The sequence below is a fragment of the Spea bombifrons genome, chromosome 6 (assembly GCF_027358695.1).
Source record: "Spea bombifrons isolate aSpeBom1 chromosome 6, aSpeBom1.2.pri, whole genome shotgun sequence".
Taxonomy (NCBI): Eukaryota; Metazoa; Chordata; class Amphibia; order Anura; family Pelobatidae; genus Spea; species Spea bombifrons.
In genome coordinates this window covers 4541331-4569004 of record NC_071092.1, presented here as the reverse complement: position 1 = coordinate 4569004, position 27674 = coordinate 4541331, and the positions used below count along the sequence as shown (strand labels likewise).

General features: G+C 39.4%; 1 protein-coding gene across 8 annotated transcripts in view; it reads left to right on the top strand.

The window, feature by feature from the left end:
- FOXP1 (forkhead box P1) overlaps positions 1-27674 on the top strand; it is a 182761-nt gene that overhangs the window by 135156 nt on the left and 19931 nt on the right. For 7 of the 8 annotated variants that reach the window (XM_053470141.1, XM_053470134.1, XM_053470135.1 and 4 more), the window contains 4 exons: positions 2326-2479; positions 8794-8998; positions 19245-19349; positions 25739-25826. In XM_053470141.1, coding sequence (XP_053326116.1) covers positions 2326-2479; positions 8794-8998; positions 19245-19349; positions 25739-25826 — 552 coding nt within the window. The remainder of the gene's footprint in view (positions 1-2325; positions 2480-8793; positions 8999-19244; positions 19350-25738; positions 25827-27674) is intronic. The other variant, XM_053470136.1, reaches the window with a different exon arrangement.

The following is a 27674-nucleotide window of genomic DNA, read 5'->3' as shown; positions in this document are numbered from 1 at the left end:
CTCCTATAAGCGCAGGTTTTTTGAGATTGTGCCCAGCGTTTAATCCCATTTCTTCTTCAGACACATCCTTAATATTTTGCGGTTAAAGTTACCCCCTTAATGTTACCCTCTTCATAAGTTTTGCCAGAGAGGAGGTTATTTTTATTAAACCCTATTGTTAACGTAGGAGACATTGTTTAGCCGCCATTGAGTCACAAGTGCGCCAGTAGCTCTGCGCATGCTTATTTTTGGTGATTGTGGTTATACGACCATGAATTATATCACAACTATGGTCATACATTCCACTATACTGAGGTGCAACTAAAGCAAGTGATTGGGTTAAGGACCCAAAGATGGTGGCATCTCCTCGCCTTTCTCCATCCAATAACGTGCCCATGTAGCAGAGAAAGCATGCCTTCCATACGGTAATCCTTGGCCATTTTAGCGTGTTCGGCTTTGTATGAAGGAGATAGAACAGCTTAGAGGATAATTAGGTTTGATCCCATCTCCATAAAACTCTTTAGTACTCTCTTTGGAATGGTGGCCACCATTGAGCTCCACTTGGAGCTTCGGAGTTCGGTTTCACCACCGTCACGTTAAATCAGTGAGCGTGGCTTTTAGCAAATTGGCAAATAAGGACCTCGCTGTGTTGCGTCTGCCACATCTGGACCAAATTTCCCTGGGTTTAACCCTTCGAAACAATAGCTAAAATTGTAATTTTTGCCGATTTTACCACCGGGCCTCTCCACCAAAGCTACAGAAGATGTTACCACGGAACAACAAAATAGCGTAATCCCCGTATTTACAAATCCACTCAATAATGGCTACAATGTTATGCTTTTCATTTCCTAATCTTTAACTGAAAGTGTTTAATATAAACTCTCTGCTGCTTAACAAATCCTTAAAATAAGACCCAGAGTTCATTGTCTGCAAGCGTTCCACACGCGCTCTGCGGTCAAGATATAAAATTCTTTCACAGGTGATGAATTCCTATTTGTTTCCTTGGAAAATACAAATGAAAAACACATTGCGTTTTCCGTGTATCCAAACGGTTAATATGCTTTGTGGCAGCCGAGCATGGAGTGGATAAAAATCTCCACCTTGATATTATTCCCAGAAGATCGGGGATATTAGATAATTTCCTTCTGTTTATTGTACAATTGCACCACATTATCTCTGCATCGCTCAGATAATTACGAAGGAAATCTACATTATTTTTTTTTTATTATTATTTTTTTTTATTTTTTTTGGCCAACACAATGAAAAAAACCGTACGCCGTCGTGTGATGTGTCGATGTCACAGACAGCAAAAGTTTTTTGTTTTTTTTTTTCTTTCCATCCTTTCATTGTACGATAAATAACTTTAAAAAGATACTTATCAAATTATAAAAAAAAATAAAAAAAAATAAGTGCCTCGCCTGGTTTATGGAGAACAAAAGAGAAAGTAATATAAGAAGGAGGAAAAAAATATATTAAAAAAAATAAAATAAAAAATTCTCCAGTTCCGCCGGCGAATACATCAGTCCTGGAGTGGAGCACATTAAGCTTTCCTGTTCAAGTAAGATGTTGTTTGCTAAATTATGAATGTGTGTAATTAAAATCCAGTCACTGTTTCTATGAAAGATTTACAATGTTATTTCATCGTTTGTCATGGCTAATTAACAATATTAGATGAAGTTTTTCTTCTTCAAAGGTCTGATTTTTTTTCTCATTTATTTATGTCAGAAGTGATAAACAGAGTAGAGAGGCGTCTCGGGCGCCGCAATAAGCACCTTGCGAGCGCTCCAAGCACCTCGGAGGTTCGCGGTGGCAATCCCAGTTGGGATTGAGAGGTCCCCTTGTCGGCAGTGGCAGGAAAGGGCTCCTATTTAAATCAATGGGGACCCTTTCTGCACATGCACTCAGGGGTCTCGGCGGACCCCCGTCGGCAGGGTTCATTAAACTAGGAGGTGACTATATCAGGTATATAGCCAAGGAATGGGGTAAGGGGCAAATACATGGATTCTGCAGGGGCAACACGAACATTTAAAGGGACCACTCGGCTATCAAATGCTTTACATCCACTGCTAGAACATGTAACATGTGTATGAACATCAGATTCCCGCGTTGCGTGATTCAGTAGGATTCCGATGCAATTTGCACCGAGGGATCATGGGTAATTAAGGTACCTTGGATATACCTTAAGTGAAGGTTTGGCTGGCAAATGTAACAGAAATAATGGTAGCGGAATTCAAAGATGGTTTTTGGGTTCAATTATCTCAAATGTGACAGCTCTCCTTTTAAGTGGCGTAGAGACCGCCGAGACCTCGCGTGATTAACGCTCTGCTTCTTTTCTTTCAATCCCAGCAGCAGCAAGTGGCCACTCAGCAGCTGGCTTTTCAGCAGCAGCTTCTTCAGATGCAGCAGCTGCAGCAGCAACACCTCCTCACTTTACAGCGTCAAGGACTCCTGTCTATCCAGCCGGGGCAGCCAGCCCTCCCGCTGCAGCCGCTAACCCAAGGTGCGTTCAAACGGACTGCTGCGCTTATTAAAATGTCTCTGTTATGTGATCATTGGCTCCTAAATCCTCTCCTTTTTAGGGGAACCTCCACTATTTTTTTTTTGCTGGTATAAGATGAATATACTATATATCTTTTTTTTTTTTACCCCAGTTGTAGTTTTTAAATATTGTGACAATTTCAAGCAAACTAAGCGTTGCATACAGTGATTTTTGGCCATTTCGGCTTGCGCGGCTCTGTATGACAGAGATTAAAGTGGAACAGCTTAGAAGGTGATTAGTATCACGTCTCCGTATAACATAACCCTAAATACTCCCATTGATTTGCCTTCTACTTTGATAGGTAGGGATGTCTTCAGTGCTATTTATTAACACATCAATAGAGGCGGATTTCTTAACATAAAGATATCTATAGGTTACATTGGAAAGAAACAGTCCGCTAAACACACATGCGCGTCACAAAGACTGATGAACATCGTTGCATGGACTCTGACCTTTCCCCCTTAGAGCCCATATTGTCTGCTTCACCATGAGTGGTAATTGAGACCCATGAAACATTAACCAATAACACAGACATCCCGTTAGCACATTCAAGATGGCGGCCAAGTTGAACGCCTTTGGTTACATTTAGGGTTAGAAAAAATATCCATATATCTTTCCGTGCAAAATCCCATACCCAACAAATCAGATCCTTCAAGGATCTTTGAAGGCATTTTGTGTGATATTTTTCCTATTCGCAAGCTATAAGTCTTAGGTTCTCTACAATATAAAATACTTTTTTTTACCACGAGCTGTTACACTATGATGTAAAAACATATATATATATCTCAATGTGGTTGGGACAAAAGAGAAAAAAAGCGAGTTTATTTTTATTTGTTTCCTCTCCTTCACAAAACTCATATTTATAATTTTGGCAAAATTCTAAATCTATAATGAATAGCAGAAACCTCGTTGAACCTCGTCCTCGAATGGCTATTTATAAATATGGCCCGGTTAAGCCAGAGATGCATACAGAACCTCAGGGGACCGTATACGTATTTATACAATGCTATGTCATTTAGTACTATAAATGTCATTACATTCCCATATGGAGGTGGATTTATGTTTATTGTGTTTTTTATTCCCCTTAAGTGAATGGCTAAACAAATATTAAAGACAAGATATCCGGGAAGTGCATCTTCACCATCTGTTCAAAAAAAATAGCCAAATTTAATTGTACTCATGAAAAATTAGGGTCGGCGATGTCGGTTATTCAGCCCATGGATGATAATTTAAATCTGATGTCATTAGAGGCATTAAATCTACTTTATGGTTATTTGGACGTGGTCACCTGGGTACTCGCCCACAAGGACAAGAAAGGTTGCAGGGGCTGTGTTTGTCTTCAGTCTTACGAAATCGAGTTCTACAGGCGGTAATCCGTCACCTGTCCCCATAACATACATTTTTTAAACCAAAGACCGCATTTTCTTTCATAATGAAGAGAACTGGTCTGTCCTGAAATACACCGGAGACGCTACCAGTTGACTAATATTTAATAAAATGTCAAAAAAAAGAAGTATGTGTTTTCTGGAGACTTAGACAAAGAATCTCCCTAGTCATGTTTCAGAACCCCCAACAACTATTAACTATTTTGGTTCACAAACACAAGCAACATGTGTGCACGGCACCACGGCCTATGCCACCCATACATGTAGATGGCATGTCCCCTGAAATCCATGCTTTTATGGGTGTCGTATCTCATGTAGATACAAGGCCTCCTTTTAAATCTGCCATTCATTGCTCGCTTCTCATTCACTTACAATCATTCACAATGCAACAATGTTTCAAGACTCAACTACACATTCCTGTAGGTAAGGTGACATTCAAGAGGCCGATAAAACAGATAAAATCCCATAAAAAATGTAATTTAAATAATATTTTTGTGCCCATTTGGCAGAGTGTGACTGTATATTAAATTCCCATAATTCCAATATGTATATCTTTTATTTATGTGTATATGTGACCCAGATGTTTTAAATTCGATGTTTTCTGTAATATTATTAGTTACCAGGGTTATTGTTAGGTTCATTTATTATATATCCCAGCTGGCGGTTTGAGAGTTAAAGTAAAATCCTAACCCGAAACAAAATAATGGTATATATATATTTTTTTAAATCATGACCCCCGCAAGCTGCGGTTATCTCGTTGCCATCGGCTCCCACTGGATGGGGAGTCAGATCCAGAGTGGTTGAATTTACTGCCTACACATCAATTTGCAAACTAATTAATTAGCTGAAGAATTTTAGGGGCTTTGTGTCTGAAGCACTTGAGACGCATTACTAGCGCGGAGGAGATATTACTATTTCATATTGGAAAGGAGTGCTTTACTAATTAATAGATGCACCCCCCCCCTCCCCCATTACCCTTCTTCTTTTTTTTAATTCCACGGCCAAAATCGGCTTCCGATGATCATTTGTTTTATGGCGAACGCGCCGCGATTCTTTACAAATGTGTTCACATCAGAGGACAATTTGAGGCTCCATTGTTTTAATGCATGGATCGAGAGAGTAAGGGTCAGCTGTATTCTGAGCTAATTGTCGGCGTATAGACAGACTGTCAACCGCGCACGCTAAAAATATATCCAACGCTGTCACTTCGCAAGGTGCTTGATAATAGCGGTCTGACGCTAGGTAACGGCACAGGAGGTTACTTTGTAACCTTCCTTTTTTACCCCCCCCCCTCTTTGTTTAATTTGTCTCCCGGGCTTAATTTCAGAAGACACATAATAATTGAATATGCCTAATCGCTAAATGCTCATGTGATATCAAATCTATCATAAGGTAATTGACATATTTTTAATACAAAAAAAAAAAAATTGGATATGGCCCCGGAATATTTTTATTATTTATTATATTATTATGGTTTGCAAAATGATTGCATCGGCTAATGTTCTAACGGAACGCGGATTAATTACAACAAAAAAAAAAAAAGAATCAGAATTTTGAGCAAAATGACTGCTTCCACGGACCTACTGTTTTTGTTAATACTGTTTCTCCCAAAGGCGGGGAAGGTTATTGGTCCGTCGTTCAATAATTTACTTCTCTTTGATATGCAAACTATACACACTGAATATATGAAAAAAAAATCCTATCAAACTCATTTCACAGTCCTTAAACACTTGTATTCTCTGGAGCCTATTGCCTCATTAGACCATTGCTCTCCAAAGCCGGAATAATTAAAATCTTTAACCGTTTAGCAAAGTAAAGATGTTTGGCTGATCACGTTGAGATGATTATCTATTCAGTGTCTTCTAAATAAAATAAAATAAAAAAAAAATTAAACTACCCCATGAATCACATTCCCTACAGATAATCACTTCATTCCTGGATTTATTTTGAATTACTGTTTATTTGGGTCTCAAAGATATTCCCCTCCTAGCTTTAAATTCCCTAAAATAATTCTTATTTAAAGATATTTAAAAAAAATATATATATATAATGATGTAAAAATACTTAATGAATGTTGGGATATGTAGCAAATAACATAAGCAGCTGTTATTTTTGTTTACTTACATTATCCCAAAATATTTACTTTTTTGTAATATAAATATGTACAATAATAGCCTATAAATGGAATCTGTATTTGTATATTTCCGCTTGCTGTTCTAGCTATAGTCTGTGCTTAGTTGTGAAAACGGTGGATTTAAGGGGATATTGTGAAATCGTTAATTTTTAGAACCTCTCAATATTTTTTATCCCACTATCTTCAAATAAAATAATAATAATAATAAAAAACACATAATAGTCAGAAGTCCGGTTTTACAGTCTTTATGCGTAATTTTTGGGAAGACAGCTAGATGTTTATGTAACGGACGATAGCTTCAGACCAAGTTCCTTATGAATATTGGTTGAAAAAAACTGGAATGGCAAATACAATATTTAGGTTTAATATATAATATATATATATATAAAATATATATATATATATATACTATAATATTGCGCAACGCTGTACAATGGCTTATGAGCTTAAATCTCAGTAAAATGGCAAAATGTTTTTATATACATACATTTTGTCAGCAGTCCTGATACTTAGGTGTTTCTGTAATGCAGTTTTCCCAGAATCTTTATTTTTTAGGCTTTCTTTTCCTGCCCCCCCTCCTTAATAAATCTCTCTGTTGTCATACTTTGCTTTGCAGTGTGATCTGAGAAATCTTAATCACCCACTCATAGCTAACTATAAATCTGATTTAGCGAGATACGCCATTACGCAGAGCTCCTTCTAGGTTGTCTCATGGGAGTGTAACAAGCATGTCTCTTTAATGATGACTGCTCTGTACAATGATGTGGACATAACCTACGGAATTATCTTTCCCGGAGATATTTCTATACCATAGAAAACTAGTTTAATACGGAACAAATTACTTGCAAATGCCACACATCGTATAGAATTTAATGTAACACAATCGGGAAACAAAGTGTCTTTCCAATGCTCAATTATTATATAATATTTGTAGCATTCTATGGATACTGAGATTATGATAATATTTTAAATGCAGGATTTTCTATGTAGATGGCGGTTCATTATTATTATTATTTTTATTATAAAAATCAATATTTTTGTTATTTTTTTCCTTATATTCTTAGCTCATTAGCGTCGTTCTAATGACAGTAAAAAGGGGGTTACTTTTTAGAAAAAGTTATGTGTTTTTTTCCGCAGACACATCCATCAATTAAGAGAGCGGCGCTAGAAACCAAAATTAATGAGAAAGATAGGTGTGTTAATGAACTAATCATAGTATAATCCATTTGACTGTTAAAATGTGAGAAAAGCATTTCAGGCAGACAATATGAATTCATAATTTATGTCTGCGAGTGATTAATAAAAAATGTATATTATAACAAAGCTATTTGTCTTCATTTAAATACCAGGGTTCAAATTATGCCCTTTTTGTCACAATACCCTGTGTTTGGGGGGAAAACGAAAAAAGATTGTATTTCTGTGTGATCTGCTGAATGTGTCTTTAGATCGCTATTTTCTATTTCTATATTTAAATAGTAATTGACTCTACTAAAAAGAATGTCGGGTTTACATTATTTGTATAGATGTCTATAAACACAGAACATGTCGGCTGATCGGCCCGCATTCGGCCCCCGTCTAGTCACCCGTTTCTCCTGCTGTAAAGACTGAAACCTTAATCAGTCTCGTCTTAGCTTCAATAGCCGTATGTCTGTCCCATGCATGTTTAATCCCCTCACTGTATTACCCTCTACCACTTCTGCTGGGATGCTGTTCCCCTAAGCCTTTGACCCTCTAGTTTTAGATAATGACCTCTTGTTCAAACAATTCTCCTCCTTAACGGTCCAAATCTGTGAATTCTAGTTATTGCGTGCCAATCTCTTAGTCTTATGGGACAACCCTCTTAATGTTCTTTGAAGAACCTCTTGGTCTTGGCTACCCAACTTTCTCTGGTCTCTCACCTCATCCAACCCATTTTCACCCCCGACCTTGTTATGGACTTAAGGAGCTCCCAGGTTCGATCATTCTTGGCCCCGTGTCTTGAAGAATTTGACGGAGCCCCAACTATTGTGTCACCTGACACAAACGAGCCATCAGATTGACAAAGCCTTGGATGGAACGTTCCGACAAAATGGCTTTACATATTTAAGCAGAACCACGGCAGATCGGCCCCATTCGGCCCACGTCTAGTCTGCTGGTTTTTCATGCTGTAAAGATTCAAACCTTAATCAGTCGTTGGTCTCGTCTTAGGAAAAGATGGCGCATGGTCTCCCTGTCCCACACTGACTTTCCCCAAAATGTTTTCTGTGATTCAAAAATGTATCACACGTTCTTTTACTTGCATAAGGTTACTTTAAAATGAGGCATTTAAAAGGAAAAAAACCCAATATAAATATATATTCTCATTTTATGAAGAAGACGTCCATTCTATGGAAAAAAAGGAAACCAGCACCTTGTGTTGTATCCGTGCCGGAGAACGCATGCGCGCACGGAATTTTCTAAGAACACAAATCAGAGTATTTTTTTCCGCGTGTAGCTCATGGGAACCATTTAATTAAAACAAAGATCATTTGTATGTTGATGAGGACACCCTTTCAGATACAACAGCCTTCTTGTTGCTCTTTCTTCTCCTGTAAGATTAATAATCTGCTTTTTAGTTAGGCAAATACCATAGCAGAAAAGAATGAATTGTTGCATTTCATTATCCCTTGTAGGGGGGGGGGTTCAGGCTTTGTTTACAGACTCTTTGATTTAATTACTGTTTGAGGAGGGCTGAATTAGCTGTTAATTGATTTAATTATCCAATTTGTTTGTTTCAGGCATGATTCCAACAGAGCTCCAGCAGCTTTGGAAAGAAGTAACGGGCTCGCACACGGCAGACGACGTGGCTTGTAATAACCATAGCACTTTGGACCTGTCCACAACCTGCGTCTCATCGTCCGCTGCACCCAAGCCATCCTTGCTCATAAACCCTCAAGCCGCGACCAATGGACAGGCTTCCATGCTCACTCCAAAAAGAGAGAGGTAAGAAGTCAAACCTGAAACGATTAGCAAGAGCTACTTTCCACCGCTCCAGCTGCTGCGGCCCGTGATGATCTTCACGCTTTGCTATGGGGGCAAGAAGGTCCAACGACAATCAGACCATTGTATGCCCACCTGTGTATGCGATGGGCTCCTTGTCTGTTCCTCGCCATTTTAAAGTCATCATCACCCAGCAGCTGGAGTTCCAGAAGTAGCCTCTCTCGCTCTTCTTGTGATAGAGTTATACGTGAAATTGACATTATGTTTCTTCTTGACTATTTTTGGAATGTCTCGTTAACACTTTGAATAGTCTTCTAAATTGTCTACTCGAGGATATTAGAATATTTTTCACATTAAGATAAAAATGAGCACAATTCACCCAACAGCGTACGTACCCCTAAGGGTGTCTATTCTTGGATTCCCCGCAGATATTTGTACGCTGTATCTTTCAGATGCTGATATATACTAATTTGTTTTCAGGGTCAATATGGGCAACCCAGCTCCAAGTGACTACTATGGCAGCCACGGCTTCATACGAGATGTAGTCTATGGAGTGCCAGAGGTTGGCTTTCCCTGATTGGGTTAAATTAATAAATAAAGAATAAATTAATATATTTTATATATAATATATAACATTTTACTCCATTTTTAATAGCCAGGAAGAAGCGCAAGAGTGTCTGTCTTCATGTCTTACAATCCTCTTATGTTTGAGGCAATAAGTAAATAACATAATATGAAGGATTCTTTTATTTTCCTGACACAGGGGTTTTAGTTATTTGGTTATATTTTACGAGCACTGGATTTAAACATAAGTGTGAATAACACAGCTGTGTAAGGGCTCGAAGGAGCTGTCCATCTGTTACCTAATCTGCCTAGGATTCTACAGCACATTTTCCCCCTTTCTGTTCTAAACCGTCTCTTACGTGCTGTTTGTAATCTTTCTGATTATTTTGGGGGTCTTTCTGGTGTTGCTTCTGAACTAGGGCTGCAACTAACGATTATTTTAATAATCGATTAGTTGGCCGATTATTTTGTCGATTAATCGATTAATCGGATAAAAAAATACATTATTTTAAATTGAAGAAAAATTGCAATAAAAAACGTACAATTTACACTTTCATCTCTTTATTGCAATGGCCTCTCTCTATTCACCTTCTTATTTTACTGACATAATAATAAAAGCTACAAGAACACAAACACAGTGCTTCTCAAACTAGGTTTTAATACAAAGTTATTAGTAAATATTAATTCATATGTTAACTATTTTTCATATTTAATAAAAACTGAGAAAAAAGCCTTGTTTAATTTTTTTTATTTACCAAACTGCCCCCCAGTTATGCACATCTGACCCCCAGCTTGCCACTCTGCCCCATATATGCCTTATACCTCTTATATGCCAGATTCCACTATGCCCCCTGATATGCCACTGTGCCCCTGATATGCCTTATACTCCTTATATGCCAGTGATATGCAACTGAGCCCCCTGATATACCTTTTACCCCCAGATTTGTTTTATGCCCCCCTGATATGCCTAATATCGATGTCTTATACCCCCTATATGCCACTGAGCCCCCTGATATACCTTTTACCCCCAGATATGTTTATGCCCCCCTGATATGCCTAATATCCATATGCCTTATACCCCCTATATGCCCTAAAAATTCATAATACCCCCCATACACCACTATAACTCACCCATACACCACTCTGGCTCCTCCCCCTCCCATACACCACTCTGGGTCCTCCCCTCCCATACACCACTCTGGCTCCTCCCCTCCCATACACCACTCTGGCTCCTCCCCCTCCCAAACACCACTCTGGCTCCTCCCCCTGTCATACTCCACTCTGCCTCCTCCCCCCTCCCATACACCACTCTGCCTCCTCCCCCGCCCATACATCACTTTGGCTCCTCCCCTCCCATACATCACTTTGCCTCCTCCCCCTCCCATATACCACTCTGCCTCCTCCCCTCCCATACATCACTTTGGCTCCTCCCCCTCCCATACTCCACTCTGCCTCCTCCCATACACCACTCTGGCTCCTCCCCCTCCCATACTCTATTCTGGCTCCTCCCATACTCCACTCTGCCTCCTCCCATACATCACGTTGGCTCCTCCCCCTCCCATACATCACTTTGCCTCCTCCCCCCTCCCATACTCCACTCTGCCTCCTGTGAACCTCCGTTTCTGACAAGACACAAGGGAGCCGGGTAGAGAGGCAGAGTGGCGTATGAGAGGGGGAGGAGCCAGAGTGGTGTATTGGAGGGTGGCTCCCATACACCCCTCTGACTCCTCCCCCCTCCCATACACCGCTCTGCCTCTCTACCCGGCTCCGTTACTGAAGGCACTTTCACTGCAGCTTCATAGAAGCCACAGTGTAAGTGAAGGGCAGTAACGGAGTCTGTCTGTGCGATGCAGATCCTCGCCTGCTATCAGAGAGGATGATTCTCTGTCAGCCGGTGGGGGTTTGCATCGCACAGACAGACTCCGTTACTCACCTTCACTTACACTGAGGCTTCTATGAAGCTGCAGGGAAAGTGCCTGTCAGTAACGGTGCCGGGTAGAGAGGCAGAGTGATGTATGGGAGGGGGGAGGAGGCAGATGGGAGGGGGAGAGAGACGGAAGTGAGAGACCGGATGACAGTGAGGGGAATCCAGGTCCCCTGCAGCGTTGCGGGGGATCTGGATTCCGGTGTTATAATCCGATCTCTGTTGAGGTCGGATTATATAAGGAGAGGAGTTTTTCAGAGCATTTGCTCTGAAAAAAACCTCTTTTTATAATCGATAAAAATCGATCCGATTAATCGATGATGAAATTCGTTGACAACGATTTTCATTATCGATTATTATCGATTTTATCGATTAGTTGTTTCAGCCCTATTCTGAACAGACATCTGTCAAAATGGTGGCCCTAATGGGAAATGGTGGCTTGGCGTCCTTGGGAGCCATCTTGTTTGGCCTAAGGAATGGGCCAGAGTAAGAATTCAGTAGTTCTCAGTAAGAACTCTGCCTCTATCTCATGTAGTATCTTGAGATTTTCCTCCACTCTTTGCAATATTCTACGAAGGTATCTTGGAACCACCAAGTATAACGATAATTCTGGGGTAGGCTTCTTGTTTGCCGGCATGTGTTGGGGGTGACGTTTAAAGTAAACCCCCCTGTTGTTGACAGCGTAGAACCTGGTCCTTGACTTAGACGTGTGTAGAGATCATGCTTTGGCCTGTATGTGCATGTTAGTAAGACAGAAGAGAAGTAAGTATTCTATGTAGGTGGGGGATTTCCCCTTGTAGGGTTAGGCGCCTGCTGCGTTTTCGGTTTCATCTTTGCCAGTCATTGTGATACTTTAGAGATTAATAAAGTTCAGAAGGTCTCGTGTAGCCTGGTCATATCAAACCAAGCTGCCGCTATCTAACCACGCAGGGGGAAAAGAAACGCGAGGACATCTTGTACCGACCCAAGTGAGGCTGGAGGGGGAATTACCTTGAGGTTACAATAGATTTGTTTGAGATTTAAGTGCAGTAAGCGTGTCCTAGCCTTGAAGAAAAGTGTTTTTGCATTTAGCAGACCTAGAAATCTGTGTTGTAGGCTATCGTGCAATAGTTGGGCCCCACCCCCTCATCCAACACCACACCAGCATCTTGCTTTATGGCAGAACATGTTTAGTCCTCTCCAAATGTAGTAGCCACCCATTTTTCCTGCTGTAAAGACTCCAACCTTAAACAGTCCTTGGCCTCGTCTTATGTTCAGGATAATTGATGTTTTTTAAGGGTAACATTTTCACATTTTAAATAGGTTTGGTTAAAAAAAAACTTTCCATTCTCTATACTTTTTTTTGTTACCCTCCGTTCTCTGATCACACCCGTCACACACACATCACAAAGAAAACAGAAAACAATCACAAAAGCCACACTTGCTTCCTCTCACACCTTCATCATGATAACCAGCAAGTTTTTGATACAAAGCCCGGTTTCCTTATCTCCTGCCTGATAGTTAATGAATAATAAACTCCCCAGAGCTCTGAAATGGACATGCATGGTGGTTTCCAGAACCCTCGATGGCTCCTGGAGGCTATGAAGCATTGGCATCTGGATTTTTTTTTTAATTTGTGCCTTTTAAGACATTACTCTTCAATACTTTATCATTCCTAGTTTTGCTGCTACATTTTTCTTTTATATACACTCGCCAACTTACTGTCGGCGACCTTCGATGATGGCTGAGAACACCAAAAAAAGTTGAGCTATGAAAAACTGGGTTGTGAAATTGAAAGGAACGTCTTATCTCAAAGAAGACATTTCTACCTCACTGAGCACCTTCCTCGGCTCACAGGAGAACCCTTTAAGGGTTTTCCTGATGGCTTCTCAAGCCGTAGGTCCTTGGCCAAAGAAGTTCTAGATGTTCTCCATGGCTTCTTAATGCATACATTTCTCCAGACTTGTCCATCAGCCCACCATCATGACGCTGACTGCTTTATCTTAACAAGGTGTCAAACTTAACAATTTTATTAAAGATTCCAACACAATCAAACATTCTTTTGTTATCCTTGGCGGCTCAAGAACTAAATCCATGAGCAATGACAAGACGAGGATGGTCCCATACACCAAAAGCACGGAACATTCCTGTGAAATTGTCTATCGTAGCGATTATTCCCTTCCCCGTTCTCTGAAAACATCTCGAGTTCCGTGAATCTTGCAAAAATGTTCTCTGTTTTCCCTCTTTTGAGCGTTAAAAGAGTTAAACGGCAATAATGACTTTTCTTTGCCTGCGCGGTGATCGTGTTGCAAGGTGCGTGCCATCCGTTTGCCGAACTGATTGAATTACAGGGCATCTTTACCCGTAAGTGAGCAATATATTATCCAAAGAAGGATGTTCAGTGATTCACTTCAAGCCGGCTGTGTAATCGCCTTTTGCCTCTGTTTTATTTGACACTTAAAAAACTCAGGGATAAAAAAAAAAAAAAAAAAGCGAGCGAGCGATAGAGAAAACGCACACACAATGCACCTCCAGTGACCAAAATTAAATCTATTTTTAAAGTTAGCCAAGCAATATAATAAAAATGTGCAGCGGGCGTAAGAACTCCGGGTTTATTGAACGTAACATTCAGTTTCTGCATCGTACCGTCGGATTGAAACTCTATTCAGAGGGAATTGCTAACAAACCGTGTGAAATATAAAAATTCCAAAACAGCAAATACCTTGAAATTACAAAATGTTACCATCGGGACTAATTACCCGCAAAAAAAAGCAGAGAATGATTAGAATGTGACGATATTATTATATATTAATATTTTTATCTTATTTTTATTATATATTTATTATTATTATATTTTGTTTTTATATTCGCGTCTTTTAATAAACCCCCCCCCAAAAAAAATAAAAAAACAAACATAACGGAAACCCCCCGATTTATATTAGTAAGAGGATAAGAAGCCGCTCAGGGGTTTGCTGCTCAGCAATCAGTTAAGAAGATAAATAATCAGATTTGGTGTGACACTCCTTCCCCGCTCCTTAATTTGTCTTACGCGAGGAAAATGATAATTAAATCATTCAGAATAAACCCTTGAGTGCGGAGGAGGGGGAAATAAAAATACACGCACCGTTTGGAAGCGGTTTGCCAATGGAGACCCAACTCCCCCCCCCCCGCCGCGCCGTGCGGAGATATTTATCAATATTCAGTGGTGTTAAATGGGAGACATCACCGCGCGAAGGCTTGTTAAGAAGGCTACCCCGGTGCCGCCAGAGAAGCCGGAGTCATTACCACGCGGCACTCGACGGGTTTTGCATGCATTGAGGATTTGTGGTGTTCTCGTGTTCTCCTCGCATGCAATGCAGTCATGTCTGTTGCGCTGATAGTATACTCGGCGTGTTGGCAATCTCACCGCTGCTGGCGGTACCGGAGCGCCGTGCAATTTTGTGTACGGCCTTTAAATGGATTCTTGTTGGTTACACGTTAGGACTTTTGTATACTGTTTTTTTTACTATTATTATTATTTTTATTATCTATTAACATATTATTATGACAAAGACGACCCGATACATTCAATGATGTGTTTACGTTGGCGCCGTTGGACCCTGGACAGTGTCCCCAGCCGCCCCCCAACACGGCCGCCATCGCTGTAGAGCGCCGGGTTATGATGTCATTACTGAGGGCAAAGCACCCTTTAAAGCATAGCACAGCCTCCATGATGGAAATGGGCCTGTTGAGGAGATCAGATATCTGCCTTGTAACCCACTAAGCAGCAGCCCATTGGGGGGCCCCCGATAGCCCAATAGGCACCTACTGCCCAAGACCTGGGCTTGGCCCCCACACGTACTCCTACAAATGCCCCAGCGGTGGGGGGCGACAGTGGAGCAGAGACCACCAGAGAGAGTTCCAAGGAGTCTGATGAGACCCTCCGCATGCATTCTACGGAAGCTCTTTCCTGCATTATACCCCCCAAAAAAGATATATGTTTTTTGTTTTTTACTATACACTGTGCCCTTTGACCTTCGGTTAGTAGTACAGGACGCGGCGGAGCGGCGGGTCGTTATGTCCCATTCGCGTATAAACTATACGTTGTTTCCTGACAGAATTCTGTTCATCTTAATGCCGCCCGAACAAGAAAATTGTCAAACGCATCAATCGTGGTAAATAAAATGTTTTTTCCCGCGTTTCCAGTCACAGGGGACCCGCTTATAAGCCTCCTACCGACTGCTTGACACCGCGTGATAAACGGCGTTCAGAGTATCTTTCCGTCTCGTACGCTCAGCGCGGCCGACGGTCTCTCCCGGTCTGCAGGCTCAACGCTTTCATCTTTCTCAGATTTTTTTATTATATCGATATTTACTGTGCGATCGTTTTAAATACTTTTCGATGTTTATCAATCCAAACAGGCAGATTAGACAGGGGGGCCGAATGGGCCTGCGGCATTTTCTATATTTCACTATTACTTCCTAAAGCCAAAAAGTTACCTGGTAGTAATCCTTCTTGCGGGACAGTTGGCAGCTATGAGGCCTTAGTTCTGTTTCGGGTTTTACTATCAAGTAGGCGTCTAAAATAAGCTCCGGGTGGCTGGGCGGCTGGGGCCGACATGTTTAACATATGAACGGAGTAAAACTTTACCACAGGTCATCTGTTGTTTGTTCTAGCTGTTGGGTATAATTGAGCAGTTAGCGTGCCATCTGCTTTCATAACGTTGTGCAAATTAGCCCGAGACACACCTTACAAACACGAGACCGTCCGCACTTAACCTTTGCTCTGCGAAGAACCTATAGAGAGTGCCAGTCAAACGCTCGTTCCCTTTATCTCGCGGTGTTTGCCCATCGAGATGCGATATTTTAATGTAAAATCATGTATTTAATAGATTCTTTGGAATTGTCTCAATTACCCTAATCTTTTTCTTTAAAAATAGGATAGACCCCCAAAAAAAACTAAACCTCATTTAAAGAGACATCCGGCAATATTCAAAAGCGGAAAACAGCCGTCCGTTTAACCTCTTCCGAATGCCTTATGCCGGCTCTTAGTCGGTTAAAATAACTATATATATATAAATATATAAAATATAGATTTTCTTTTTTTTGTGACTCTGTCCTCAAAATGTCCATTTCGCCCCATGTTACAGCTCTTACCAAGCTTATATTTTAATCATAAGAAACAGACCCAAAATAAGTAAAAACAAATCCCACAACCCAAAAAAAAAAAAGCCATTATGGAATATTTTCCTTTTGTTCACAGATCGAAAGGGTAGCGTCCAGAGCCAAAAATAACCAAACTCGATTGATTTACACCCATTTGGCTGTGAAACGATCTATTTGCTACAAAATCATGCTTTTCATCAAATAATATGCTCGGGAAACCCACAACGCCGTCTCTTTACAATCCTAATAACGTTCATTCTTTAACGCTGAAGACCTAAACACCGACGTACTTTCTAAACTTCTAAACATCAGTTAGCTGCCGCTTATTTTTAGCAATGAGTGTATTTGGTTTAACCCTTAAGAAACCACGGTGTCTCCCGGAAGCTAATATCTGTGGCAAGGGGTGGCAGAATTAGCATACATAATCAAGTTCCCTCCCCACCCTCAGCCATACAAAAGCCGGCCGAACCAATCAGCAACCATCAGCAACTTCACAGCAGAGGAGGGATAACTTATTGCGGAGGAATAATGAAAAGATCCCGAAAACAGGATTTGAGAATGTAATAATAAATATTTTTAATAATAATAATAATATTTTTTTCTCCCCTTTCTTCTCCAAACCAGTGTTTCGATGGGTTTTTTTTTAAGTGTAAATTCAAGCAACGGCACAATTTCCACATCACAGGTGGCGTTAATATAGGCCAGTCCCCTAGGCTCTTGTCTCCGTGAACACTACAGCTTGTTTAGTGTCTGAATCCATATGGCATTCTGTCCCGTTTACAGCAATACTTCTGGAAATGGCTTTGCCTCTGGGTGCCGCGGTCAATGGAACGAAAAAAAAATTCCGTTAACCCTCATTGATCCAGTCCCGTGGTTTTATTTATATTTCTTTTCTTTTTTTTTTTTACCTTACGGAAGAGAACGATACATTTTTCGGTTTTGAATAATATAAAACGTTAACGTCTGAAACAATCGCTCTTTATAGGAAAGATGACATTCATAAAGGAATTTCTGTTAGAATGTTTAGAAAATACCAAAAAAAAATGTATATTGGAAATATATATAAAATTCAATTCAAAACATTTTTTTATGTTAAATTAATGTAAGTCGCAACGTGAATTTGGATTAAGTTTACAGGGTAACCAAATGGTTAACAAGAAATGTTAATGAATCTTTACTTTTAGTCTAATTGGAGACCGACTTGTGTAATTTCTAATTTTGAGATGGTTTTTATGTTAAATTTCTCTACAAATATTAGATTTCGTGACTTTCGCATGGATTTTGTCCCTATTTCATCCAGCATTTAAAGAGTCCTAAACTCTTAATACCTTTTAACGCAGTCTCCATCATCTCTGCATTTTAGTAAATTTAGGAGTTCAAAAAGTAACTTTTACGTTTAGAATTCTGTTACCTGTCAGACTATTTGCTTTTCTTAGAAGATCTAAGTCTTCCAGGGTCACTGAAGTCCTTCCAGAGTTAATTCGTTTACTTGAACAAAAGAAAGTCAGATGTAAAAGTCGAATAAAAGATTTTTCATTTTTTTTGCTCACATTTTTCCTCTACAAGTGGTTCGCCGTTTAGCGTAACCGGCCCCTGCGAAGCACGTGTCTAGGATCAAAGTGTCGTATGACTTGGATCAGTGCAGCCAAATCATTCTATATTGATCTTGAAAGTGTACTCAAGCGTTTAGAGATCTGAAATATACACACTCAGCCCCTTAAACTTTCTGGATTGTCATTAGTGCAATCGCTGGGTATCATTCAAGTGCTTTTAACCCTTTGAATACCATGCGGTTATTTCATCCACTCTTTCACATGGTTTCATGATGCGTTTTTTGTTTCTGGTCGGATTCCAGCTGTAAAGACTCAAACCTTAATCAGTCGTTGGTCTCGTCTTAGATTCAGGAGCCGTATGCCTATCCCATGCATGTTTAATACCCTCACTGTATTGCCCTCTACCACTTCTGCTGGGAGGCTGTTCCACTTATGTATCTATATTGCTGAAGCTAGTTTTGCCCTTCACACCAATATTCCAACCACCCTTTCTGTGAACGTGCAGGCAGTCACACCCGTCGACAAACTGGGTTACTGTTTGCTTACGTAAGCCTGTAGCGAGTGTTACACAAGCAATAAATACAATGTATCCATTGTCTGAGACCTTTCTGGCTCACAGATGATACAAGCAGGGAAGAGGGTATAATCCTTTGAGGTTAGGTAACCCAACGGCAAATCCGGATGAGTAGATAGCAGCTCTAGAACACAGAATGGCCGCCTGCATGTACGGGTGAAGAGGCTGTCAGGATCTCCCAAACACACCCAGGAATTTCCAGTTATTCACATTTTCTAGTTACAAAAACCTGGCGGCTGAAACAAGCATCACCCTCATCCCATCATATCTGGCCAGGGCAATAATACGTTTTTTTAAATCCAAAACAAAATCACCTTTTTCCCCCTGAAAAGTTTTTCAGTATCTATTAAAATTTGCAATTTTTGAACGATTTTGTTCATTTATTTCTGTATTTTGGTTATTTTTGTGTTTTTGGGGAATACACTTAGCCCGTGTATTTTTCTTTATGCTTATGTTTGGAATCACCTTTTGTACATTGTCGTTCATTTAGGAAATTCTGCTTGTTTTTTAGTTTATCCCACGAGGAATACGCGCAGAACCATCCCTTATATGGACACGGCGTCTGCAAGTGGCCCGGCTGCGAAGCCGTATGCGAAGACTTTCCGTCATTTTTAAAGTAAGTCTGGTTTTACATCCTGCTCTGTTCCAAACACCCCCCGGTGCTGACAGATTGTACCTTGTGTTACCCGAGTTATTGTATATGTTAGGATGATGTATACTGCGCACAGCTGCTTGTTGTCAAATTGTCTTATGCTGGAGATCGCTTGCATGCAGGCAAACTCTTACCTTCCTGCTCCTTTGGGACTACAATCCCTATGATTCTCAACCAGCGAGGTGACCCCCAACATCTTACAAGCTGATTGCCTCTAAAAGAAATCCAGATAAACGGGCAGCAGACCCCCAACCCTCTGAGTTCTTTAATATGCCTTCATCCAAAAGGAAAAACAATAAAAAAAAGCACTTACATGATCTAGAATCTGCAGCCCTGCAGCTGCAGCTCTCCTCCTTCTCCATGATTTGAAGATTCTTGCCACTGATTGGCCAATCGGTGGCATGAAAGCACCCCCCCCACTTAGATCCATGCAAGCACTCTCAACAGAAGTGAGATGTGTTTGGCCGAAAGGGGAGATTCCGCAGAACCCCCCCATTATTTTGAGAAAGGGGACAACACAAAAATGTAAAGGTTCCTCGCAGCTATCATTAGTGTTAAATGATGGCCGGAGTGTCCCAAATTCACCAAGGCAAGAGTAGTAACGGGGTCAACTCTCTGCAAATAGGATTAGTCTTGAAATATCTCCAGTGTTATATTTTACGTTATTTTTATTCCATAGTTTCTAGAAAAGAACCTCTAAAATATAAAAAAATTAGAATTATTTGTCTTTCCATTCATCCCACATCGCAAGATCTAAAATGTGTGCATTTGGTATTAAAAAAATTACTCTTTTCATTAAAAACACCTTTCAGACAGAAACGAGTTAACAACAACAAACCTGACTTTTTTTTTTGTTTGATGCTGAATGCCGAGCTGTTAAAATGTTTGGTTTAAAGGTGGATGTTTGTTGTCTAAAGAACGAGGAAGTTCTAATTACGGAATGGAAGGCTGCTAGACTTTACTTTTTAACGTTCAGCTCGTTGGGGATCCGTGCAGCGAACGTCTCAGTCTAGCACCGAACTCATCAGTCATGCATAAACATATTTAATAAGTTTCCTTTTTAACGTAGTATTTTTTTTCCCCCTCTCTTTTAAAGAAAGTGGAGTTTATGTGAAGGATCCTAGTGAGAGTGCTCTAATGTTTTTACAAGTGGTTTTATCATGGTTACATTCTGTTTACTTAGCTTGCCTGCCTAAATCTACTTGGTACATGTTAAGAAAACATTTCAGGAAAGGTCTCTACAAAGACGCTTTTGTTCGGTAGTGACTGCGAGGGTGTAGAAATCGCAAAGGTGTTAACTTTCAACCCCTTAAGCACTTCCACATGAAATTCCAGAATCAATGTTTGTGGTTTTGGGAAAACAAAGTAGATGTTAAAAAGAACCAGAAATGCTCTAATATATGTTAAAATAAGCTGGAAATAATAAATTGTTTCAAAAAAGCATTAATTACACTGATTTGCATGTTTGAGATTGCGGGGAAATTATTATTCTTTGTCCGCTGATCGAGAGGCCATTGAAACCGTATGGAGTCGTCCGTCCATTGGCACGTTTAGCGTTGGTTGGTGGTACCCCGTAACCCAACCATGTAGAGTTTTTAGCAATTTTGAACATGAAGAAAAATGCCTTCTATGGAACAAATCCTTAAGATACAGGTTTCACTTGAAAATCTATGTTTTAATCTGAAAAAGATATACAGAAGAGCCTTGGAAATTGTTCATGGCTCACCCTTGACTTCCCAAGCAAAGAACGAGGGCATTCAGGAGTCTGAACAAGTTGCGTTGTCTACTTACAACAGTCACATGTTTATTTTCAGATATTAAAAATTACAATTTCATACACAACATCATATTGTTTTATCTTTTCCGGCCATTTCAATGAATTAACCTTCCCATGGTTGAGGAGTGTCTCCATTCTTTTGGTAGCACCTTGTAGGCATCCTGACTTCGGAATACTCCCTCCGTTATGATTGACCTGACAGCTTTAGCCCCGGTGTGACCCAACTACCTCTTCTGCAAATCCTAAGTATAGAGACACAACAGTCTTTGCCTAACTAGTCATAGCTACTAAAATTAAACCCCAAAAAATAAAAAATAAATATTTTTTGGGGTCCCATAGGATTTCTGTGGGTTATTTGTTTTATTCCGTAGTCCTTGTTTAAAAGGTCAGAGGTCAGTGGGCTTTAAGTATTTGGCGCATGGCCGTCTTCTGTGTTTGACAAAGGTGGATTTGTTGAGGTGTGTCCCTGGCAGAGAGACGTGATTTGTATGCCATGCGAAAGGCAATTTGTCTCCGCTTGATGCATGTGAGCGTCGAATACTCCAGCCAAGGATGGAACCCACATTAATGTTTCCGGGCTGTAATTAGAAAGTATCACTTAGCGGACAGGAGATCATATTCTATTCACACTTCTATTGACACTGTTGACCATATTCCTGCTGTGTCTAAACGCTGAAATTTATTATTGGCTGTAGTGTTAACAGAAGTCTGAGACAGCGATTTCTCTATTCAATAAAAGTAGTTAAAAACCTTTTAGAAAATCCATAATTTTGATTGCTGGTACTTCATAAATGTATAAATGGTACTTTTTAGCTGTCTCTTTAGGGAAAAATGAGTTTTATCACCTGCAGTACCTGGGTTAATGAAATTGTGTTTTGGAGTTTAGCCAGAATAGAAGATGAGATCATTCAAAATCATTGACAGCAGGTCGGTGGAAAGACCCTGCCGACTCCTTAAGTACTATGACTTTTTCTTCTTAAGAAACGTGTCTTGGGATCTTCTGATTGGGAAGCGATCATCTTTCTATAAGAATCTATTCTTCCTCTGATGTGTGTTTCTTAATTTGGAGAAACAGCCAGAACCCGTTGACCTTAAAAGAAAAGTCTCATCTGTGCCAAAATAAACATCGGATTGTCCATCAATGTCTAGCAAAGGAATTTACCTGTTTCGAATTTCAGTAAAGATTCCAGCGTAGAATCACAACTTATAGCTCGGATTTGAAACAACACGTCCCTTCCCCACCACCCTACGAGCGGCACAAGGTCCTACTGACGTCTTGTAGACATTAGCTGTCCAGGAGATCCCAAACTTGCAGATTTAGCCCCAAAATGTTCCTGCTTTCCTTAGCCGGGATGGGTTAGAGGGCTTCCATGATTTGTTAATTTTTTATATTTTTTTTGTGCGTGTTTATAATCCACGCTCCTTATGTTCCTTAAGAAAGAGAGAACGTCTGGTTAGTTGACATCTGTCAGCAGAAAAGGTTTTAGCTCCCCCCCCCTGCTATTCTTTTATAATATTCTCTCTGTGCATCTCCGTATACAGATAAACATGCTCTATATTGTACGCTGACATATAAGCCGAGGCTGCTCAGCGGCTATTGAAGAATCTTTTCAGATGTATCTGTGCTCTTTCTGGAATTTGAAAGGCTGTCAAGATAGCGGATTGGTTGGAAATGTGCATGGCATATATATCCGTGTCTTTATTTCGCTCCATATAGACTCCCCTAGCTCCCCGCCTGTCACTTCTCCTTTAACGCCGTCGTTGAAAATACCCGCAGATCCACAAATCAACGTTAAAAGGCGGTTTTAATGTCCTTTTCAGGACTGTATACCTTTTCCCCTGCAGTAAAGTCACGTAAGACCCACCGCTGTTTCTAGAGGCAGATATTTTTACGCACCGCGGAATTGGTGGCGTTCCGTTTTTGGTTTGAAGTTTTAACTTTTCAAGGTTAGAAAAATAATAGGTAAAAAAAAAATAAAAAATCGAAAAAAAAAATCACCCTAAACAATAGTGCAAAAACAACCTAGAGTTTCATTATTTGCCATGTTCTGGAAAGATTTTTGCTTTCACATTGTTTAAGGTTTAAAAAGTGACACACGCCGGCGTTCCGAGCTCTTCCCGATGCAGCCACGGTTTTTTTTCTTCACAGCCTTTTATTTCAATGGCTTCTATTAGAGACCATTTGAATATTTCATTTCCTATTTAATTATGCACTGTGACTCTCGGTGTCATTATAAAAAAAAAAAAAAAACTAATGTAACAAAGGATGAAAAGAACCATCAAGCGATCTGACCAAAAGAAAATATTCCAAAGCATGTCACGTATGACCGGCTTAGCATCTATAATTTGAAAGCCGTTACATTCATCTTCAATTAAAGCTTAAGGATTCTACCTGTACCGGCCTTCCTCTGCAGCGTGCCGTGTGTGGCTAAATTGTTTATTTCAAATAAAATTTCAAAAATCCTATTTAGATTTTTAGAATTTATTATTTAGGTTTTTCATTATTAACCCTTGTAATTAATTTGTGTGTGTGTATGTATGTATCTGTATATATATATATATATATATATATAATGTGTTAAATAATTTGGGGGAGATTGCAAAAGCTCTCTGAAAAAACAGGAAAAGTATTGTTTTGTTTTGTATGTTTTTGTTACTCTTTACTGTTTCACATTTGTGCCATTTTATTGGTATGGTTGCTTAAAGAACACAAAGCCAAATAAAGCAGACTGAACAGCTGTTTATTATTTTTCTTTATTTTTTCATTTTTTTTATAATCTTTTTTATATATTTTTTTTATAATATTTTCAAATTTTTCCCTTTAAAAAAAAAAAAAAAACCTTCAGATTGTTGATTGAATAAACTTTATTTTTTAAAAAAGGCACTAGCAGCAACGCAGAGTGCAAAGGTAGAAAAAGTAAGATCGGCTTTATTTCCAAAAGTCTAGTACCAAGCCAAGCACAGAAACACACTTACTGACAGTGACCTACATGGTCAGTGAAGATGTGTTATAATTTATGATATATATAATATATTGGATCCATTAGCAAGCATAATGAAGTAGTGAAATGAAAGGGTATTTGTGAAATCAGTTCAAACATCCTGCTAGGATTATGATTAAATGATTAATGAAATGCTCCCGCATAAGCATTTTCAAACAGTAATTCATGCAGGGTCTGATAAAAATCCTCCAATCATATTTCCTTCACTCGTGAACCTTATCTCGACCATTTTATATAAATCATGAAATACGCTGTCTGCCGGCAAAGCTACTTATTTAGATTAGTTATAAATGTGTAGAAAAAAAGGAACATCTTTGCAGTATAAAATAATCACGCATAATTATATTCATAATTCAAACCGGTGACAGATTCCATCTTTCTTATTCCTTGTTGTCCTTTGCCTTCCTTCTGGCTTCATTTGATTTCTCTTATCTTGATGACATAATTAACTGCTGAAGCTGTGAAATAAAAAACAAGGAGAATTATGGAATCGCATAAATGCTTTTTTTACCCGTTTGTCACTGCGCAAAAAACTGAGGTTCACAATGAAGTTTTTACCGTTAGTTCTATGCCTTTCGGGCATTTTCCGAATATTTTTTTTAATTTTATTTAAAAACCTTGCTTTTTTTTTTTTTAACCATTCAAAAAAGAAATTCAAGGCTTCTGAGAGAGATTACGAAACACATTTAGTGTTTACTTTTAATAGGATATTAATGTGTTAAATGCAGACATCCAGCGGACATTGATTCGTTTTTGACATTGCTACACCAAAATGGTGCAATTTGTTAATGATGCTCTCGTTCTTGATTTTAATATTCTGTTTTATAATTGCTGCAAATTAAAACCATCTATTTCAACCCGATGTTGCGTAATATAGGGGCGGGGTTAGTGTTGCTTCAATTAAAATAAACTGAGTCAAATATTTGAGGTTTACATTGAGTATAGGTGACTCATGTATCTAGACAATTATGTTTGGTAAACATACTATAGTTTGGAATGTTTCCTGGGGCAGTAACACTTATAGGCTTCAAATATCAGGGAGTGCTATATGTTACCTACAGAGAGCTTTAGTCGGTGACTAATTGCAACAGCGCCACTGCGGGGTAAGAGGCTGTTTGCGGTACTGCATCCCAAAAAAATATTTCTTTGCATAATATTCACTTGAATGAAATCGTATTTAACAGCAAGAGTCGTTCACAAATTTAATGGCATTCTCAATTTAAATCACAATTAAATATTTTCCCTTGCGTATCTTTTTTTTATGTTCATACATCTCATACCATTGTCTGGATTAATAATTGAAAGGTTGGAATGGATCAACCTGCATAGGAAATGTACAACATCAGTCTGTTTTCTCTGGGAAGAATAAAAAAAAATAACACAAAACGCATAGAAAAGTTAGTTAATGGTCGTCAGAGTGTCTCTGTACCGAATGTGTTTCCTTGTAACCTTTTGCTTAGGTTGAGCGTTAAATTCTGTCTGTTTCATTTACTCACAGATGAAATTATCACTGAACTCGAAGAGTGTTTGATATCCGCAGCTCATTAGATCTTTTTTTCTTTATCCCATTATAGGCATCTCAACAGCGAGCACGCTCTGGATGACAGAAGTACAGCCCAGTGTCGCGTCCAGATGCAGGTGGTTCAGCAATTAGAACTGCAGGTAACGTATTTGTCAATTTAAACACAATGGCTGGGAGGGTTTGACTTTGACGAAGATGATAACGAAGATGCGTTACCTAGCTTGTGTTCAGAAGATATTGCAATGTCTCGGGTCCCATCATCCACCAGAGACCGCCAATTCTCAACGCTCCTCCGCGTCGTCGTAACAGTGTTACAAGTGAACTTTGAGTGCGAACCGGCACAAGTTTGGAAATTAACCCCATCGGCTCATGGCTGGAAATTATATTCTTTTGTGGTCCATTCGCCATTGAAATGGCTGCTTTGTATGCAAGACTGCAGAGCGAAGATATATGGAGGGCCTTGGGCTAAATAGAAAAGATAATTACATTTGGAATTTTAGAGTTTAAAGTCATTTACAGCTTCAAATAGCCACCAAGAAATATCTGCAAAAAAACAGGCTTAAACTTTCTGTTGTTGCCATCTTGAGCAAATATAGATAAATATATAAAAAGATGTATGTATATATATATATCTTTTTTTAATTACGTAACGTTTTAATCCCTCTAACAATTTGTCTTGTGTCGTTTAGGCTCCTGGGTGAATCTGGCTTTTATTGTAACTTTTTTTCTCCCGGTATACTCTTCATTAACCCAGTATGGCCTAATTTATTTCCCCGCATCGTAGTGTGAAGCGTAAATTATCGAGTCCTGCAGAAACAATTACTGGAGGAAGTTGGTTATGTGGCCACATTAATGGAAATCAGCCTCGGACCAAGTAATTAGGCACTTTTTATTTAGATTTAGGGCAGATATTTTCAAGTGGAAATAATGCATCAGGAGAAGATTTATTTTTTTATTTTTTTTGGTAGCAAAGCACAATTTGTCATGGTGGAGCCTTATTTAATGTTAAGAGTAGATAACCAGTATATTTTAACGTCTATATTTTATAAAAATAGCCAGCCCCTCATACGGTTTGTAATAAAAGGGTTTGTGCTCTCTGTGTATTTTAAAAATATACATTATCGGTGTGCATGGGTTCCAAATTAGAACACTTGGTAGCCAATGGTACACAACAGAGATCCAATCTCCAATTGGCTGCAACGTTGGCCAAACTAAAGCGCTCAAGACCCTAAATATTCTACGGACCCATTCCATTCCTTCAACCCTGAGGCTTAATTGAACTATAATATTGAGCCTACTCAACGAGAATCCCCCCCAAAAACTGGGGTGTCACAACCTTCTGATTACCTTCCATTTCTGTATATTAATCAAGTTTCGAGTGGTTAATGTAGGTTTTTCACGTTTCAGTTTCTTTGCTTGTTTTTTGATACAGTGTATCCACCCCACAGATAGATGCCGTCCTCCAGCTGCCTCCACAAAGGCTTTAACCGTAGACCTTTTCCTCCCCGGTTAATGTAACGCTTGTTGATCCCTTCCTTGTACACTTGCCCTATCATGCCCTAATGACTTCATCTAAATGATCTGGCTGGATGGTGAGATGCTGTTAATGGTGTCAAAAGTTCATCATCTCCTATAATTTGATTCAAGACACAAAACTAAAAAAAGGAAAGAAAATAAAACTTAAAATGCCAAAAATTACCAACTCCCATTTTCTTATCTCTTCACCCTACTGTATCTCGAGCTTATTGTGTATTATGGTACCAGAAATATTATATATATATACACAGTGTGTGTTTATTACTATGATATGTGTTTTTGAGATTGAGTTTCACAAATATTGATCTTTCTCAGTTTTTTTTGTTATTTTCCTAAATTCATTGTTTTGCCCAATAATAAGAATTTAATTGTTTGCAACCCGGTAGGTTGAAGTCCTTCAGGTCACGTACCGTAACAAGGATGAGACGAGACAGCGTCGGGTAGTGATTTAT